This window comes from Falco cherrug, chromosome 8, assembly GCF_023634085.1.
Source record: "Falco cherrug isolate bFalChe1 chromosome 8, bFalChe1.pri, whole genome shotgun sequence".
Lineage (NCBI taxonomy): Eukaryota > Metazoa > Chordata > Aves > Falconiformes > Falconidae > Falco > Falco cherrug.
Genome location: NC_073704.1, coordinates 24,346,579 through 24,364,183, shown reverse-complemented (window position 1 = coordinate 24,364,183; position 17,605 = coordinate 24,346,579). Strand labels below are relative to the sequence as shown.

Genomic DNA, 17,605 nt, shown 5'->3' with positions numbered 1-17,605 from the left:
TAAGAAATGCAAGCATATCCATCTGGCAGTGTGCCTTTGCAATAGACCACCTATCTTCAGATTGCAGAATGTAAGTTTAAGCAAGATGGCAATAAATGCACATGGCATTTTACGTTCTGATTTTATTTCTTCTATCAAACAGGTGTTAAATGTGCCAAAACATGTATTAGCATAACATTTGTTATAATTCAATAAAAAAGTGGATGTAAACATCAAATTTAAAACTTCAAATTCCCGTTATCAATTCACTTGAAAACTATATAGCCTGGGCACTGTTATCATTGCATTTTCCCAGAGATGTATCAGATGCCTTAGCATGCTCTGAATAGCCTACTTATTCTGACAAAGAAAAACATTGTTTGAGGAAGTGGGTCATATGTGTATAGAGATGTTTGCTGGAAAGGCCTGGAATCCCATGGTTCTGGTCTGTATACCACTGAAAAAGAAAATAAAAAAGGCCATAAAACCCCTATGTTATGATTTCAATACTGTAATAGTTACACAATACAAGAACTTCATTACCATATAGAAGAAAGTGGATGCCTCAAGAAAACAGAGTGGCTTGTTCATCTTTTTTCTTTTAATCAGTTTCCAATATGTTGATATTCTTGCTGAAAAAAGTTTCTAAACCTTCTGTAATCCAGGAGTAAGCATTACTATCTCAGTACTGACAATGCAAAAGCTTTGAGATGCCCTTAGGGGTGAAATGCCCTTGACCTGTTGCATGGCCCTGGCAATGGGGGTCACAACCTTGCTTAGGAATACTGGACTCTAAGCAACCAGCTTTCAGGTAAATGTTGTGGAATTTTATTCAAAACATCCCGCATTACAGCAGGACCATGAACATTATGAATGATGGACTGCAAATAAAATACACATATGAATTATGCTAACTCTTAGAAATAACTGACATTCCCCAGTAGATGAACTAAGATGAGTACAACTGCATACACTATTTCCAGATACTTGAGAAATAACCCAGGTTTGCTATAACATCAGTGAAGGAGGCAGAAAATGTGGCATGAACAAAAGGGCCTACCAACCCCAAGTACAGGGTAATCCCTGTGTGATCCGTTGTTGGGGAGTTCATGGCCTTGGAAAAGTGGACTGAGGCAGAAGGCCAGTACATTTGATAGCAGGCAAATGCTTTGGTCATTAGCCCCAAGGAAAAAGGGGAAGAAGCAGAGCTTAGCACATAATTCAGAACTACTTTTCCCCTGTTCGTTCCTCATTTTTGTCTTCTAACATCATGCCTATGTGTTTCTCTCTTTGCCTGCACCTGTTACCCCAAGCAAGTTTTGTGGAAAACTTTTAGTTTTTTTCTGATCCTGGATATATTATTTGGGAACCATATACTCTTTTTGCATATTTCACCTCATGCCTGTGGCAGGCATGTCCATTTCAAGGTAGAATTCATCAAAACCAGTGATGGTTTTGGCCCCAGAAGCCAGCTCCTTCATCTTTCTCTCTTACTAGCTATCAGTAACTTTCATAAGGAGGCTGGATTCTCATTCTTCTCCCTGGCTCATTTTAAAAGCCTCTAAGTTATTCTTGACAAGACAGAAACCCTGCTAGCATCCAAAGGGCAAGAAGAAAAAAAAGAGCAGGCAAGTCCTTTGAGGAAGAAATTGTTCATGAAGAGTAACAAACTCACTAGTAACTGCCAGATTTTAAAGCATATTCAGTTGAACTGCATTTTTAAAAACATTGCCAAATGTCAGATAAGCTTACTGATAAAGCTATAAACCACTGTTCAAAATGAAAAATAGTCTGTTATTTACCATTGCCTGGAAATCCACCTGTGCATTAACCAGAGCTTTTGCAATTTGTGCTGAGTTCTGAAAATGTACATTATCTGAAAAAGGAAAAAAGATTGGCTGTTGAAATGTGTAAATACCACAAAGCATGAAGTTATAGTGCATTAAGTTGTGACCACTAATTATCAAGTGATACAGTTGACATTACTAAGAATGAGTAAGCATCTTATAATATGTCATATGGAAATCTACCAAAGATCTAAGTACTGACCCTAATCAAAGGCATAGAAAGATGCTTAATGTTTTTCAAACAAAGTGGTTCTGGCTCTGTATTTGTACTGCCATTTGTAAACCTCACCATCTGCTGTTCCATGGATGAGAAGATACTCTACGTTTTGGAAATTCTTTGCTCTTGCCATCACAGTTGAATTCTGTTGAGCGCAAAAATGAACAGTTCAGCAGCTTCAATTTAAACTACTCAGTCACAGAGCTGAAAAGCTTTCATTACTTAATAGAACAACAGTCAAACAGTTGGACCAGCATAATAATGACAGCAGTGACTTCATATCAGTCCGAGATTATAATAGAAGACATACATACTTAGTGCCTTTTCTAAGGGCCAGTTCACAAAAAGCACAGCAATAGCCATGTGTCATTCCCTGAACACTGTAATTCCTGGCTACCCAGGCAGCTCTACCAAGGCAGTTTGGTATCGGGCATTTCTGTTCTTTGAGTTGGGATGGAGGATAGGTGCAGAGAACATGATTGAAAATCTTTAACAGGAATCTTTCCTCTACCTGGGCATTAATTCAGGCCTCTCTATATCCAGAACTGGTATGTGTGCTCTTAGAGGAAGCTATAGACTTCCTATGGATGCGAAAAAACTTGCTCCAGGTAGGGGAAGCTGTTCTGACTGGTTAGTGTGCATATGATGTTATTATTAGAGAGCTAAATTTGCATAAAGCAGTTTGCATACCACAGCTAACAGTACCAACCAAAACCTTCTTAGCATTTTAACCTCTCCCATATAAGTTCTTTCCTAGGCTAATGGTTTGCACTGGCTGAACCGTCTGACTTGTCCAAGTGAGAAAATAAGGATCCTTCAATTTGGTCTTTTTAGGATTTATAAATACAAATCCACAAGTAACTATGGAGATATGAATTTCACAGCAGTAATTTAGCTGCCACAGGACTGCCACTATGAGAGCTGGTGGGGCTGGTGGGTCATTTTCTTTCTTCACAGTTCTATTTGTCCATGGAAGTGTGATTCAAGTTTAGGGCAGATCAACACAGAAAGAGAATTCTCACCTTGTAGTGCTCAAGATTATCAGACTCTACAGGAAGACCCATAAATCGTTCTGTGTAGATAGATGCTGCAATATTAAAGTAGAAAAAAGCTATAGGTAAAGAATGTACAGATATCTTTGTGCTTTCGATGACATGCAGCAAATTAAATTCTTATTTTAACTGTACCCATTCTACTTGGTTTCCTCATAATACACCAAATTTAAACATATTTTTAAAAATCAGCTGTGATGGTTAAATAATAAATGTCCTCCAAACCATCCTTGCAGAAATAGTGGTTTGATACTCATCTGTGGAACAAGCTGAAGGTTTTGTGGATAAAGATAATTCACTGATAGTGCTTTATGCTATTGGGTTGAACTCCAGAAGTCAGCTGAATGAGCCAATGAACCAATAAAGGTACATGGTAGAAAGATGACACAGACTATTTTTGACACCTTAAAAAGGGAAGCTGAGCAGAATTCCAACCTGTGATGTGTATGTGTACATACAGTAAATATGGATATATATGATTTTTTTTTCCTATGGAATGGATATATGCAACAGTTAGGGGAGCATGAAATGATATAGGCTTGCACTGAAAAAGTGGTGCAATTGCTGTTCAGGTCTCTGTGCAATGCTTTTTTCTAACTACAACAAAGACTGTTAACAGTTTTGACAAAACAAATGTGAATAACTGAACAGTATCTATCACCAAGAAATCAGTAGGAACAGCTATCTTTGAGCTGCCTGGGTATTTGTAATTTAACTAAGAGCTGTTATGAAAATTTGTGGAAAACTGACGCAGCAGCTGTCACTACCAGAACATTACTTTCTTTATGACCTTTCCTGGAAAGAGTAACTGACACATATTGAGCAGTCAAGCTGCAGTATTACAAGAATGTTATTTTTTTAACAGAGTCAGGGCTTTCTGACAAAGAAGAGCTAGCATCTTTCCCTCCTGCAAGAGAGGTGATGGCCATTCTAATCAGTAAGGAATTGGGATTATTTACCTTGTTGTCCAGTTTGGTATGCTGCATTAGAATAATTTTGTTAAAAAGTAGAAATGACAATCCTCCCAGGAAAGGAAAATGACTCAATATACTCATGTTCCCATGGTTTATTATACATCCTTTACATATGTTAGCACTGTGTGCTAAAGATGTGTACTATATCTCCCAGATCAGCCAAGTAAGGTTCCTGAAGATAATTTATAATAAACTAAGTAACAACAAATCTAAGTAGCCTATCTTATATCAAAATCCTTTATCATTCAATGAAACAGAAAATGTGCAATATCTGTTGTCAACACAGTGTCAAACAACCATATTGGGCTTAAGTTTTCAATAAAATAGAGTCTTTCTGAATGGCTGGCATTTCTACAGTATTCTGAGCCAAATTCTCCACTCTCTTCTAGTTGTATAGCTACAACAAGTCCACAGAGGTCAGCAGAATTGCATTATAATGACTAAGGAGAAGATTCGGCTTGTCAATTACTGAGAAAGAAAAAAGTGATAAGTTGCAAATTTTAATAAAACAGTCACAGATCTAGTGGTTTTAACTATACATTGTCCATGAATGCAATTTGCCTTGCCACCCTAACTGATCAGCTGTTATTAACTCTGACACAAAATGGAAGTGAGCGAGAGGGTTTCAGAGAAAAGATTATGGTCCAGACTCTAATCTGTGCATCTAAAAGAGGGTGGGGCAGAATTTAGAAGCTCTAGAGGCCAGTACATCCTCTGACATACTGGGACTACTTAAAGACTCAAATATATAGCATCCTGTACTTTTGCCCCTAACACAGTTCACCCCGATGTTAACATGATCTGTTTGCCAAAACTTACGACTCATGACTTCCTTCTATTTCCTTCCTTCCCTCCTTAGTGGAGGTACATTTGTCTGTTTGGATTTTACAATGTGTTTTTAGCAAGATTTCTTTAATTCAGCTAAAGACTGAAATTGTGTGAGTATAATCTACTTTAACTTACAACTTCATTCAATTTTTAATGCTTGGACAAATGTTTATAACTCTTTTTTAATTGAAGGAATAAAAGGAAAGCAAAAATAGTGCTTTATGCCTGCATTCTGGAAATAATTTTGTGATCATGAGTGAAAATGTCTTAAAAAAATCTTGATGCCAGTGAAAACATGAAGACTGTGCTTCCTGTTCATACAGATGTTTTCCCTTTGTTTGCAAAACACCATAAATACAAGGAATGTCTGTCCTAACAGTCAGGGAAGGAATCTTTCCCATTTAACCAAAAAAATTTCTCATAACCAAGACTTCTTAGCGAACGACCATATGCTAAGTAAATGTGTTCAAAGTGCTACATTTTGCTCATTGAAAACATGCATACCATGATTCTTTTTTACACTAAGTTTCCTTTACACCATGCCAAAAGCTTAACGGGTCTGCAAGCAAGTATGAGTGTGTGCCTCCCTTATTCACACAGTAAGGCCCTGGGAGTAGACTCCTGGAGTTGTTTCCTCTGAACAGTTTGGAACTTAAGTCAATAAACATAAATAAAAATATGTCTTATAACAGAATAACACAGGAGGTGTGGCTGAGAAACATCTAAAGGGAAAAATATTTCGTTAAAATAAAAATTGTATTAGCCACAACCGAGTCCCTCTCTTTTCCACTGCTGTTGGGAGATAACTTTGCAGTCATCAGAGATACTGGTTCATGACAGAGATCATCTGCAGTATCTGAAGTTGAAGCGCACTGTGATTCCATTACTGGCAGAAAAATAATTTTAGCTGTTTCTGAATTCAGTGATAGCATTTTAACAGGATTTTTAGGAGATCACTCCTGAGTGATAGCAGTTTATCAAGGGGACTTTATACACTTGCTGTTACAGATGTGCATATGAAATTATCTGGGCATACCTTCTTCTGCAGGACAAAGTCTGTTCCAACTGCCAGTTGCAGTCAGTGATTTTCAGCAAGGAAAACATTAAACTTAAGGTCTTAAGAGTTTACCTTGCAGTCTAGGTAACTGCAATGTCTTTAAGTTTCATATTGCCAGTCTCCTGCAATGATTTCATTTAGAAAGTCATTAAATGCTACATCTTGCTTTCCAAGTCAGTATTTATGACAAGTTTCCATACCATAATATTCCCAGCTGGAAACAGGAGCCACAGCCATTCCACATTTAAATACTCCACTGCCAGATCCAAGTGCCAAAGAAGTTACATACCCGCCATAGGACTAGGGAAAAATCACAGACAGTTTAAAATTATTAGTGAATTATCACTTTGTTTTCTGAATCAAACTCACATAAATTAATTCCAAAGTAAATATTTTTCTTTGAATGCATGGAGGACAAAGCAACAAAAGCTTTTTCTTTTTCTTTTTTTTTTTTAAATTATTCATTTTGAATGGATCCAATATGATTTGTTGTGAGACAGATTGGATGATTTTATTGTATCACTTTTTTTTTGTTACTTCTCCAACACTTATCACAGGATACTGCTCTTTTACCAGTTAGAATCATAGAAAAAATTAAGTTGGTAGGGTCCTTCAAGGTAATCTAGTGCAGATTATCTCAAATCAGGGCTAACTTCAGATTATAATGAGGTCAATCAGAGTCACATCCACATTACACAGCCTCTACTCAATCTGTTTCAACACTGATCACTGTTGTCAATTTTTTTCCCTAAAACTTAAAAACTTCTCTTGTGTCCATTGCCTTTCATCCTTTCAGTGTGCACTTCCAAATAGAGTTATAGGATTTTCCCTCCCTTAGCAAACAATTTAGCTTTTGCTAATGACTGGCATATTGAATCAACCCTATAATCTTTAAATTGTGAGAACTTTAGGTTGGAGCAATTCCTCCCTACTGCCTGCCACGGCTCCTGTTATTTTCTGGCTTGATTCCTCAAACTGGGACCCAGCAAGGAAGAATAAATTCATAGCTGGAAGTTAGGTGAAGCAGTAAGTAAACCCAGATATCAGAATAGATCTGTGCAACTGTGCAGGGCTAGTTGCTGAGACAGGAAAATACTGTAAATAAAAAGCATTTTGTTTGGATGTCCATAGGATGTGGAAATAATACTTGTATAAGGTCTTTGGGAAATAACGGGTTACTGTTTACTTTGGAATGGAGGGAGGTATAAAAATATGGTGTCTGTCATGAAGAATTCTAAGGATTATCAACCTCATTAGTAGCACATGAAAAACTAAGGGAGATAAGCAAAAATATTAAATATTTTTTTATATAAAAGTAAGTTAGTCCCACCCCCTTAGACATTCCAGCTTTAAATGACAATGAGGGATATGCCGAATGAAACAATAATTCATACACAATTTTTACAGCTCATTTGATCTTTTAAAAAATCAGACCACAAACAAGGCTAAAAACTAAAGGATTAAGATCAGGCAGATAAACCTATGCACTGTAACAGGCAGAGAGAGTATTAAAAACCTGAATTGCTTTACTGGTTATTTAAGAGCTTTTGCCATCAAGAAGAGTTTAGTGAGTCTGAGAGTATGAAGCGCTGCATAGTTCATGCATACCTGCCAAAATGCAGGCTATAAATAAGGAAATGCTTTTCAACTGCTTTCAAAGGTTATGGACCAGGAAATGGTATAATAAAGAGAAAAAAATGGGAAAAAAGACTGACAGGTTTGGCAATTTTGCTGCTATTTGAATATTATATCTGCTATTGGGATACAAAACTTTAGATATGTGAAATCTCAATTGGTTCTGGAAACACTGTGGTGAAATAATTTAATTTGGCCTTAACTTACTTAATGTCACTTTAGAATTACTCACTTCTAAGTGTCCATATCACTTAATTTCACTGTGCGGTACCCCATTTTATCCTGGTGTTATAGCAGTGTCTGACCAAATTACATTAAATATTAGTTGGTAGAAGCTTCATAGAAAGATTTTAGCAACCCTGCTCATGTTCTATCTAAGATCAGGCAACTTCTATAGTTACAGTTGAACTGTTTCTGGTCAAGCCTCTTACAGTGGCCAATGAAAACTAACAAACAAACAAAACCCAGCAAAACAATAACAAAACAAACAGTGAAAGATCAGAAGACTTTTCCTGGCAAAGACAGGCAGTTAAAGAGAACGAAATATAAAGTCTTTCTGAATGATAATCAGAGAAAAATGAACATGTATAAAGAGAAAAACATGAGAAAATGTTAATGAGCGGCTAACGTGCTGGTTTATTCTGTATGCTTTTTTAGTTAGTGCTGGCTGCTCCTCTTGGATAGCTGATACTGATTTACTCAGAGGAGTAAGGGTAGCTAATGCAGGTCTGGTCTCCAGTGCCCTTCAGCATTCCTTACAGTACTGTCACTAATCGATGAGACCCTCAGGTTTTTTTTATTAGCTCATTCTCCCGCATAGTGTAATTCTGTTATGCTGAAGCTGGGTAGGACACAGGGCTCCAGTTCTGTCTATGCATTCTTGATGTAGCCATTCATGACGAACATAAGCAATTGAGTCAGGTGGCGTAAACATCTTAAAAATCTCTATAAAGGGGCCATGCAGCATTTGTGCTGCCACTGAAGTCTGCTTCAGCTCTCCCATAACACCACTAGCAGGACTGCATCTCATTTCCATGAATGGTCCTACTTTGAAGCTGACAGCACAGGAAAAATAACCTTAACTATGCCAATAATTTATTTTTCTCCTCTTAGAATACAGTACTATCCTAAAATTTGTACTTTGGGTATGCTACTCTATTTCTCAGTGTGTAAGAAAGTGAAATCTGGCCATTTAATAATAAAGACTTGCAATACATCTGGCTATAAAAGGTTCTGGGAGTGTTACAAAGCAAAATACATGAAAAAATAAAAAATGAAAAATAGACTGGCTAATTATTGGAATGACCCCTATAGTGTCCTATTTTTCTACTCGGTGAAGCAGTCAATGTACAGCCCTTAGACCCAGATTAATCCCTACTGACCATTTCTAAGCCAGCCAAGTATGCAGTGATTCAGAACGATGCAAGGGTCACATTTTCCAATGAGTTTCATAGGACTTTTCTCATTATTTTAATCTCAGATGAGAAAGGACAATACTTGAAGATTGACACCATGCCAATAAGTCCCTAAGTTAAAAGTAAAGCCAATTAAACCAATTTAGTTTATTTAACTTGAAGTCCAAACAATGTATTAGACATAAACTTCCCAAATTCTGTCTTGAGCTGTCAAAGATCCCTTTCCAGGTGCTTGCACTGTTGCAATTACATGTATATAGGCACCAACAGGAACTATCCCCTTTGGAATTACCATCAAACACTGGCAGAAGAAACTTCATACAGATTTAGGACAGAACAAGGATGAATTAAAATATTATACTGCAGGATTAAAGATAGATACAAAAATCCAACCACTTACCCAGCCCCATATTGCTATTCGTTTCTCATCAATAAAACCCATTTCTATAAATTTCCTGTGGAACAGAAAATCACAGGAATAAATGCATTGTTACAAAAGATTGGTAATATTATAACAAATTAGCACAAATTTGTTTTTTCATGTTTCTTCCACACATTGCACCAATTTAAGCAAACTGAAAATGAGCATAGCATGTCTGATTTCTACAAAGCATCGGTTATTAAATTAATAGATACTGCAGACAAAAAGAAAGAATTTTTCTTGAAAAAGTAAAAGATGCTGAAATTGATTCTTTTTTCATAATAATTTTTTTTCTAGTGGATAAGGACTCTGGCCAACTGGCTTCCTGGCAAAAAGTTGGGGTTTTTTTATTATACTTAGAATCCACCTGGATATTTAGTCCAGACTAGGTTAAACATACATTATACCATGTTTGACATGTGCGTGCATCTATCTATCTATCTATCTATCTATCTATCTGTGTGTGTGTTCATGCATATGTGCAGACATATACTCACATATATGCAGAAAAAAAGGTTCAAAAAGTATACTTCTACTAATAACCACATTTCATTTCCCATAGTTCTGCCTTCCCACAGGCTAGTATAGTTTCCATTGTTTTAATGCCAAAGGTGCTGGATTACCATTAACATTCAGACCTTATCCTCCAAGATACTCAACATAATAATTTTATGAGTTGATACTCTCATCTCTCAAGAGGCACAGTATCAACCTCTGAGATTAGGGATTCCCTGGAGCAATAAGCTTTCTTTTTTTATGTGCCTGAAAAGTGAAGAGCATATACTGCTACTATAATAAAAAATAATAATGAGGAAAACATCTTCTAATGTTCCAAGTAAGTAATAAGATTGCAATGGATGAAAGGTGCACCTTGCTTATGCACTCAGTAGTCAAGCAGGTCAAAGAGAAGCATAAATATTAGGTCTCATACAAAAACTCCTGCATCAGTCTGAAGACTATTTCCAGAGCTGTATTAGCAATAGCAAAAAGCAGAGGATGAAGCAAAAGACTACAAAGGTTTGAGAGTGATAAACAAAATAGGTTCAGATATATCCCAGGACACATATTAGCCTTATTTCACTAGGACAAACACAAGCAACTGACAACACCCAAAATGAGGGATACTATCAGGGTGGAACAAATTAGAAAAGTTAAAAAATTATTCAGCTTTGTTATATTGCTGTCTTAATCCCTAAAACCCCATAAAAGCCCCTCCAAGGACTTCCCACTGGAGTATAGGATACTCTCTAAAAATCATACAACTTAAATCATGTGTTAGGTCAGGAAGATGGAATGCAATACGTTTAACTGAATAAAAACTTAGTCTAGGTGCTGACAGAAAACTGGAAAGTGTGAAGTCTGAGGTCATTTCTTCACATTCTGTCTCAGCACATTTTGCAACTGCAGAATCAGTTTAAGTTCCCTCTGTCTCTGACATTTTATGTCTGAGTGACAATTCAGAGTAATAAAAGAACATTCTTTCTCTTGAGATAAAGTACGCTGTTGCTGCTAAAAGTTTCAAGAAAAAACCCAGATAATAGATTAATAGAAAAATCTGATGATACATGGCTATTCTGTTTCATTTATCATGAAAAGGATAACGGTGTGTTTATATCATTGTGAAGGAAATGAAATATCACAAAGCAGAAAGAGGACGGAACAGATACCCTCCTCACACACACACTTGTAAATACAGGCAGTGTTGTCAAATAAGTAGAGAAAGATGTGGAAACCTGGATTGCTACATCCAATTTCTAGCTAAGCTGCTCAGAGTCAGGTCTGTTACTGGGGGAAAGAGGGAATTTACGGTTGCACCTGGAAATCTATCCATGCTCTGATGGGCCAAATTCAAGAGGCTAGACTAAATTCCCTATTCCTGCCTTGCACTCATCTCGGCGGGGTTCAAACTAACACTTCTTTAAATGCTCACTTTAGCAATGCTGCTGCATCTGTAAGCTTAATAGGCAGCCTTTCTTTACAAAATCTGTTTTCACTCCTTTCCAAAGCTTCTGCTTAGGGAATTATTTTCCCTTGGAACACTGTTTTGATGCAAAGGAGCAACTGTTGGGGAACAGTTATGGGAGGACCTCAGACACTTTCTGTTGTACATAACTATCCTAAAAAAGCATGGAAGGCAAATTTATGACTAACTGAACTCTAGAAGGCTTGTGTCAGGATTCAGTTTTGCCACAAACTTAACATTTGACCTTTAGCTAATCACTATAATCACTATGGATCTTTGGCTAATTGCTATGATCACTGAGGTGGGTTTCCCCTACAGGGAAAACTTCACAATAATAGAGAATACATGGGCTTATTTCTCACCACTGACACTTGTATTTCCTTAGACCTAGGTCTGAAGCCTCTGATGATGATCTCATAAAATGGAAGTAGTGAGGTCCAAATGTGTACTTAGTAGTATATGGACTTAATACGCCACACAAAACCTTGCTGACATCAAACACCTCAGTAATAATTTAACTCTACAAGTCTTCTCGTCTTATTTCCTGGAGACCTCAGCTCTCCAGGAGAAAGGTTGAGAAGTACATTTAATATTTTTTTCACATTACTTCTTGTAATTATGTAAATAAAACAGTTATACAGGGAGATACTCCACTTACTTCACTGCTGAGATTTGGTCCTCAACTTCATAGACTCCTAGTCTTCGATATACTGCATGCAAAATCTTGTCACCTTGATAAGCTGTGCCTCTGCCATCCACTAGAGCAACAATAATTTCCTCTTTGCTTGCAAGATAGGTTATCCAGCTAATGCTAAATGTTTCCTTTACATTCTGACTGCAAGGTCCTCCGTACCTGAGGATGAAATTTCACACATTTTCAACTCATATTTAGAAATTTAAAAATGATTACTGGATACTGGACTATAGCTATAGGTATTCTAATATTTTCTCCACAAGTATTTTGCTATATGGCTGTGGTTCAGAAAGCTCAGTAGACAAACAGTTCAACTACCATTTTCATATATTTATGAGATTTTGCTATCTAAAACACGTTTCAATCCTTTAGGTCTTATGCCTAAGGCAAATCACTAGTTTCAGCTCAGATTAAGGGGTGCAGCATCAGATGCCTGTCCTAAGGGGAATCCTTGGAAGAATCATGACTCAAAGACTCAATTCTTCCTCTCTCCAAATTCTTTAGGTGTAACAGCCCATTTTGGTGCTTTTCTGCATTTGATCTCCACATGCAGTCAGCAATGCCAAAGAAAACAGAAGAAAAAAGTACAGCTCCTTACACTTTCTGGCCATCCCCAGACCTTCTTTGTTTCAGTAGGGAATATCAATTGGTGTTGGAACTGTGGGCAGAACACACCCCACATAGCTGAGCAATACAGAGAGACACTCCTCATGAAAATGGCCTAATGCAAATTACACATTTGGCCTGAAGGACACAACTGACTTAATCTTCTATTCTAAACTTCATTCAAACGTACTTAGCATTCTTGGACCTTTGGATAATCACTGGTTAATAAAAAATGATGTAAGGTTTATTAGACCCACTCAGCTCTCCTTTCTGCCTCTCATTTTTTTTGCACCACTGCAATTTATGCTCTTTTCCTGCCTGCAATAAGTTAAATTCATGTCAAATGCTCTTTAGAAGTAACATTTGATCAAAGAAGCCAGTCCACATGGTTTAGGGGTGTTTGGGTTTTTTTCTTATTAACAAAGCTGGAATCAGTAATTTCAGACTGCCTCATGATAAACAGAAGCTGCATCAGAGCTAAAAACTCCAAGAAATAGCTCACATGCTTTTACTCTTTTTCTTTCTCTGAGGAACTAGTTCTTGCCATGCTAAAATTAACATTAAAAACCTCATTGATTTCCATTAGGTTGAACTCCTATTCCAGAAAAATATTAAAATGTCCACCACAACAAAATAAACAGAACTAAGTAGTTTTGCTTTTCCTTCTTAAAATATTGCAAATGTCCTAGGTTTTGTTAAACTATGTTTTCTGACAAAACAACAATGTTCAAAGAAAGGAAGTGTTACATACACCTGAATAAGCAGAGGATACTTCTTGGTTCTATCAAACTGGGGGGGTAGAAGCATTTTGTACCACAAAGCTAGAAAAGACATATTAAAATTATATTGTTTATAGTTAAAATTATTTCTCCAAGCATAATACAAAGTTTGATGTAAGAGTATATGGAAATGAATTAACGCAAACTACACAATGTATGAACCGTGAATCAGAACTGATGCAAGTAACTGTTTATATTGAGCTGAAGAAAGCTTTGAAGAAATAAAGTTCCCACTCTTAATCTAGCTATGCATAAAATTATTATTTCACTAACTCTAGGTTTTCAGTTTTCCAGGTGCCTAGAAAAACACAAGCAGGAATATACCTGTTGTTAAGATTATGAGAAATGAATTTTGGAAACTTTAGACTGATTCATTACCATGGAATATTGTTTTTGAAGTCACTAGGGAAAACAAGTGTATGCAAGTCAATATAATGTGTAACACATGAACAGTGGTTTACATTTCACATTTTATTACCACCATACTATAATGTTTTTACACAATATTTAAACACTTTACCAATAGTATAAAAGGTTTTTTTAAAAAATTGCATAGCGAAGCAGAGATGTATTTTAACTACTACTTTACTGAGAGTCACCCTGAGGCACAAATTGGTTGTCAAACAGGGCAGAGCCAAGCCTTTTCTTCCCAATCTGACAGGCTAACAAGTTAGTTCTACAGAAAGACAATATGTACTGTAACAAAATGAAAGGCAAAATATTAAAATGGTAGAAATGAAGAGTATAATAAAGATGTGCAATTCTTACTTATACCATCCACTTCAAGTTTTTTAATTTCTTCTTTTGGCAGTTTGATCTCCTGCAAAGCAGACTGCAATTCCCAATTGTCTTCCAATACTCTGAGCTCTAAGTAAAAGAAATGCTTCAATTATTAACTAATTTATTATTAATTCCTCTTCATTAACTGAGATTCCTTTATTTTGTGGTATTAGAACAGAAAGGAAACCTGTGAATTTTACAAGCAGAGTAATGACATCAACACAGACACTTCTAATTGGGTTTGATCATATAGCTAAATAAAAGCAAGGCACTGGCATTATAGTGCACAAATATTAAGATTTTTACATTTTTGAATGCAAATAATTTCCTTTGTGGCCTCTAAATGTTAGAGTCCTGGATGTTATGAAGAAATTACTTTCTCCTGCAGAGCCCTCATCCCAGTTTCGTAATACAGCAGGTGCTGGAAATGCAAAATTCATCCCATCATGAAAAACACAGTCCTATATCTCCTCTCCTGCTTACCACAGTAACATCAGTTTAACGTCTGAGACCCTTGGGCAGTGTGGTTAAGTGAACAGATGTTTGGAAATATTTCTGGGATAATGCAGGAAATTCCACTTCTTAAGGAGTTGTGGCAAACCCTTGCTTAACCACTGTATGGTATAATCCTACACAAAGGCACTAGACTTACCATATAACTGTCCTTGGAAATATATTACCGTATACTTTATAAACCTCTTTAGTTGTTATTTTTTTAAATCTAAAAAGTATTAATTTTTTAAATTAGCTTTAAACCCCATTTGCAGTTCTATAATTTAAAAATTAATATTTAAAATTGAGTTAATTTCTAGCATAGATTGCAGAACTACATGTATTATGAATCCACTGGGTATTACTTGCTTATTTATGTGTCTTCCCATGAGTAGTGATGGATGAAGAATATTGTACAGAATCAACATCTGTGACTTTTATCTTGTTTCAAAAGGAAAGAACCTTTTAAAATCGTAGGAGATTTTTGTTAGCTTACTTTTTTTTTTTTTTCTCTCTTTCTTTAATGGCAACCACTTCCTGTTTCTGAAAATGTTAAAAAAAAATACAATAAGTCCTTCTCTCATCCTGTCTTGAGCTAGACAGTGCTCAGGACATGCCAGAATTATAACTCTGGAATTTGTTCTCTCAAAGTAATCGACAAGTTTTGCAGATTCAAGTGGGTTTTTATGGCTGAAAGATCATCCTAGCTTTAGATACCCACCCAAATGCAGCTGAAACATTTCCATCCTTCCCCTCAAAACTCCTGAAACTTGCCCATTATCACAAATGAATTGTAGGCATGCTGGAAGAAGCTTCCAAACTGGTGTATGTTAGTTTAACTGCATGCCTCCTACTAAAATTCATGGGTGATGTATTTTCAAAATGCGGCCAACTGCAGTGAAAATGGATCTACTAAAAATAGTTTTGCACTGCAGAAGAGATTATGAAAGCAAAGGACTGAAGGAAAATGAAACCAAAAAAGGTCATGAAAAAGTCAAAGACAAGTCTGAATTTGTTTTATTCCTGAAGAATAATAGCACAGAAGAGTAAGGCATCATGAAACCGTGGTGAAGATCCATTAAATGAAATTGTTCTCTTCTGCAGAGGGGTTAAGGAACATGTTCTTTACAGCTACATTTCATGCAGTTTGTATTTGACAAGGAAAGAGTAGGGGCCCTAGATACACAAGATCATAATAGAATCATGGAAAACAGAGAGCTATGACAATGGATTAAATATGAAAACATCCATACATTAGCTGTATTTAAACCTTTAAACCTTCTGAAAAAGAAATACTGGAAGAACACACTGGTTTTATAGCACCATTGCAACAGACATGTTGACCAATCTTCCCTATCTGGAAGCATTTTAAAGTGGTTAAAAACCAAGATGTAAAAACTCCTACAGAAGAAAAAATAATTTTATGCTGCAATTCATTGACTTCCACGTGAACCAATACTGAATAATTTAGCTTAACAACACTGCAGCATTTGTCTTCCTCATGGTTTTATGTGTCTTCTGGTCAGACAACACTCAGTTAATAGTGGGTTATCAATATGAGCTGAACTGTAAAGACCCTAGCATTAGAGCTACCAGTACATTTCCACTGATTATTGGGAAAGGAAAGAAGAATGCCAAATCACTGAATTTTTTTACAGGACCATGCTAGTTTTCATAACATTTCAGGACCAAGGTCTTTGAGTTGGAGAACTTTTAGGGAAAAACAAGGGACAGAGAGAGAAACCTCTCTGAGAAACTCTCTGAGAGAAAGAGAGCAATTAATATTTTCATGGTTAGCAAATTCCTGCTTGGCCTGGTTGCAAACAGTCCTCACTAACAGGCTACTTAAAAACGAGGGCTCTTTATGTTTCATGCTGGAGTTCCCATTTTGTGTCAATAATTACACCTTGTCTGAAGCAGTTATTTGAACTGATCATCTGAAAGATCTTCTGCTCTTCCCTGACATTTCTACTGATGGCTGAAGAGTAAGTCCCTGATCCAAATTCTAATTAGTACAGTACAATAGCTCAAACTGAAAACTCTAAATAGTACATTGTTGCCTTTTGTATAGGGTAGGGTTGCTTCATGCAAAAAAAGTCCTGTGTTCATCCAAATGTGAAAAGAAATAGTTTGGAAATCACAGTACTGTTTTCTACAAAGTTTGACTCAATATTTGGTAGACAAAGAGTTGCCAATGTTCATTGCATCTTAGTGTGTAAACAGGAAAACCATCTGCATGTTTTTCTATAAAAGTGCTATACTCAGGAACGAAATTAAAGACATCAGTGTCTTCATTGATATTTAGATTTTACTATTTAACAAATCTAGAAAGACACAAGGTATTTTAATAACAAACAAGATGAACGGGTTCTTGATCACACTCCTGAATATTGTATTAGAGGATGTGCATAGTGAAGATAAATGAGAAAAACAATTGCTCAGAAACAGGCAGGGTATTTTCAGTACCTCTGTCACCATGGTTCTCAAAGAGAGTAGAAATGGGAATCCCGGGACCTGTCATAAGAATGATGAGAAGGCAGGTTATAGTCTGAAGCTAGAATTTGGTGATAGAGTGTGTATTACATTAACATTGGTAACTGACAGGTGTTAAAGAGCTCGAAGTTGATATGCAAATCTGAATCTTTGCTGTATAACCCACTAGTCCCTCCTGCACTTAATACATAAGGTACTATGTGTACATAGACTTGTTTACATACAGGCATTGCTTAGCAAACATAATAGAAGTAACTTTACTGACAAACTCTTCCTCCCTAGAGATGAAGTGACATCTAGTTAATACCTTAGATGTGATTACATAAGGTGAATGCAGAATTAACAATGTGAAACATTCTTCTGAGAACATGTC

General features: G+C 36.4%; 1 protein-coding gene across 3 annotated transcripts in view; it reads right to left on the bottom strand.

Annotated features, from left to right (window-relative positions):
- Positions 1-104: 104 nt before the first annotated feature.
- Positions 105-17,605, bottom strand: part of FAP (fibroblast activation protein alpha) — a 45,146-nt gene continuing 27,645 nt past the window's right edge. For all 3 annotated transcript variants that reach the window (XM_027810675.2, XM_027810674.2, XM_005442850.4), the window contains 10 exons: positions 17,206-17,253; positions 14,236-14,334; positions 13,440-13,509; positions 12,047-12,241; positions 9,405-9,459; positions 6,155-6,254; positions 3,066-3,130; positions 2,116-2,188; positions 1,782-1,855; positions 105-436 (listed from right to left, as the gene is read on the bottom strand). In XM_027810675.2, coding sequence (XP_027666476.1) covers positions 335-436; positions 1,782-1,855; positions 2,116-2,188; positions 3,066-3,130; positions 6,155-6,254; positions 9,405-9,459; positions 12,047-12,241; positions 13,440-13,509; positions 14,236-14,334; positions 17,206-17,253 — 881 coding nt within the window. In that variant the 3' untranslated portion in view covers positions 105-334. The remainder of the gene's footprint in view (positions 437-1,781; positions 1,856-2,115; positions 2,189-3,065; positions 3,131-6,154; positions 6,255-9,404; positions 9,460-12,046; positions 12,242-13,439; positions 13,510-14,235; positions 14,335-17,205; positions 17,254-17,605) is intronic.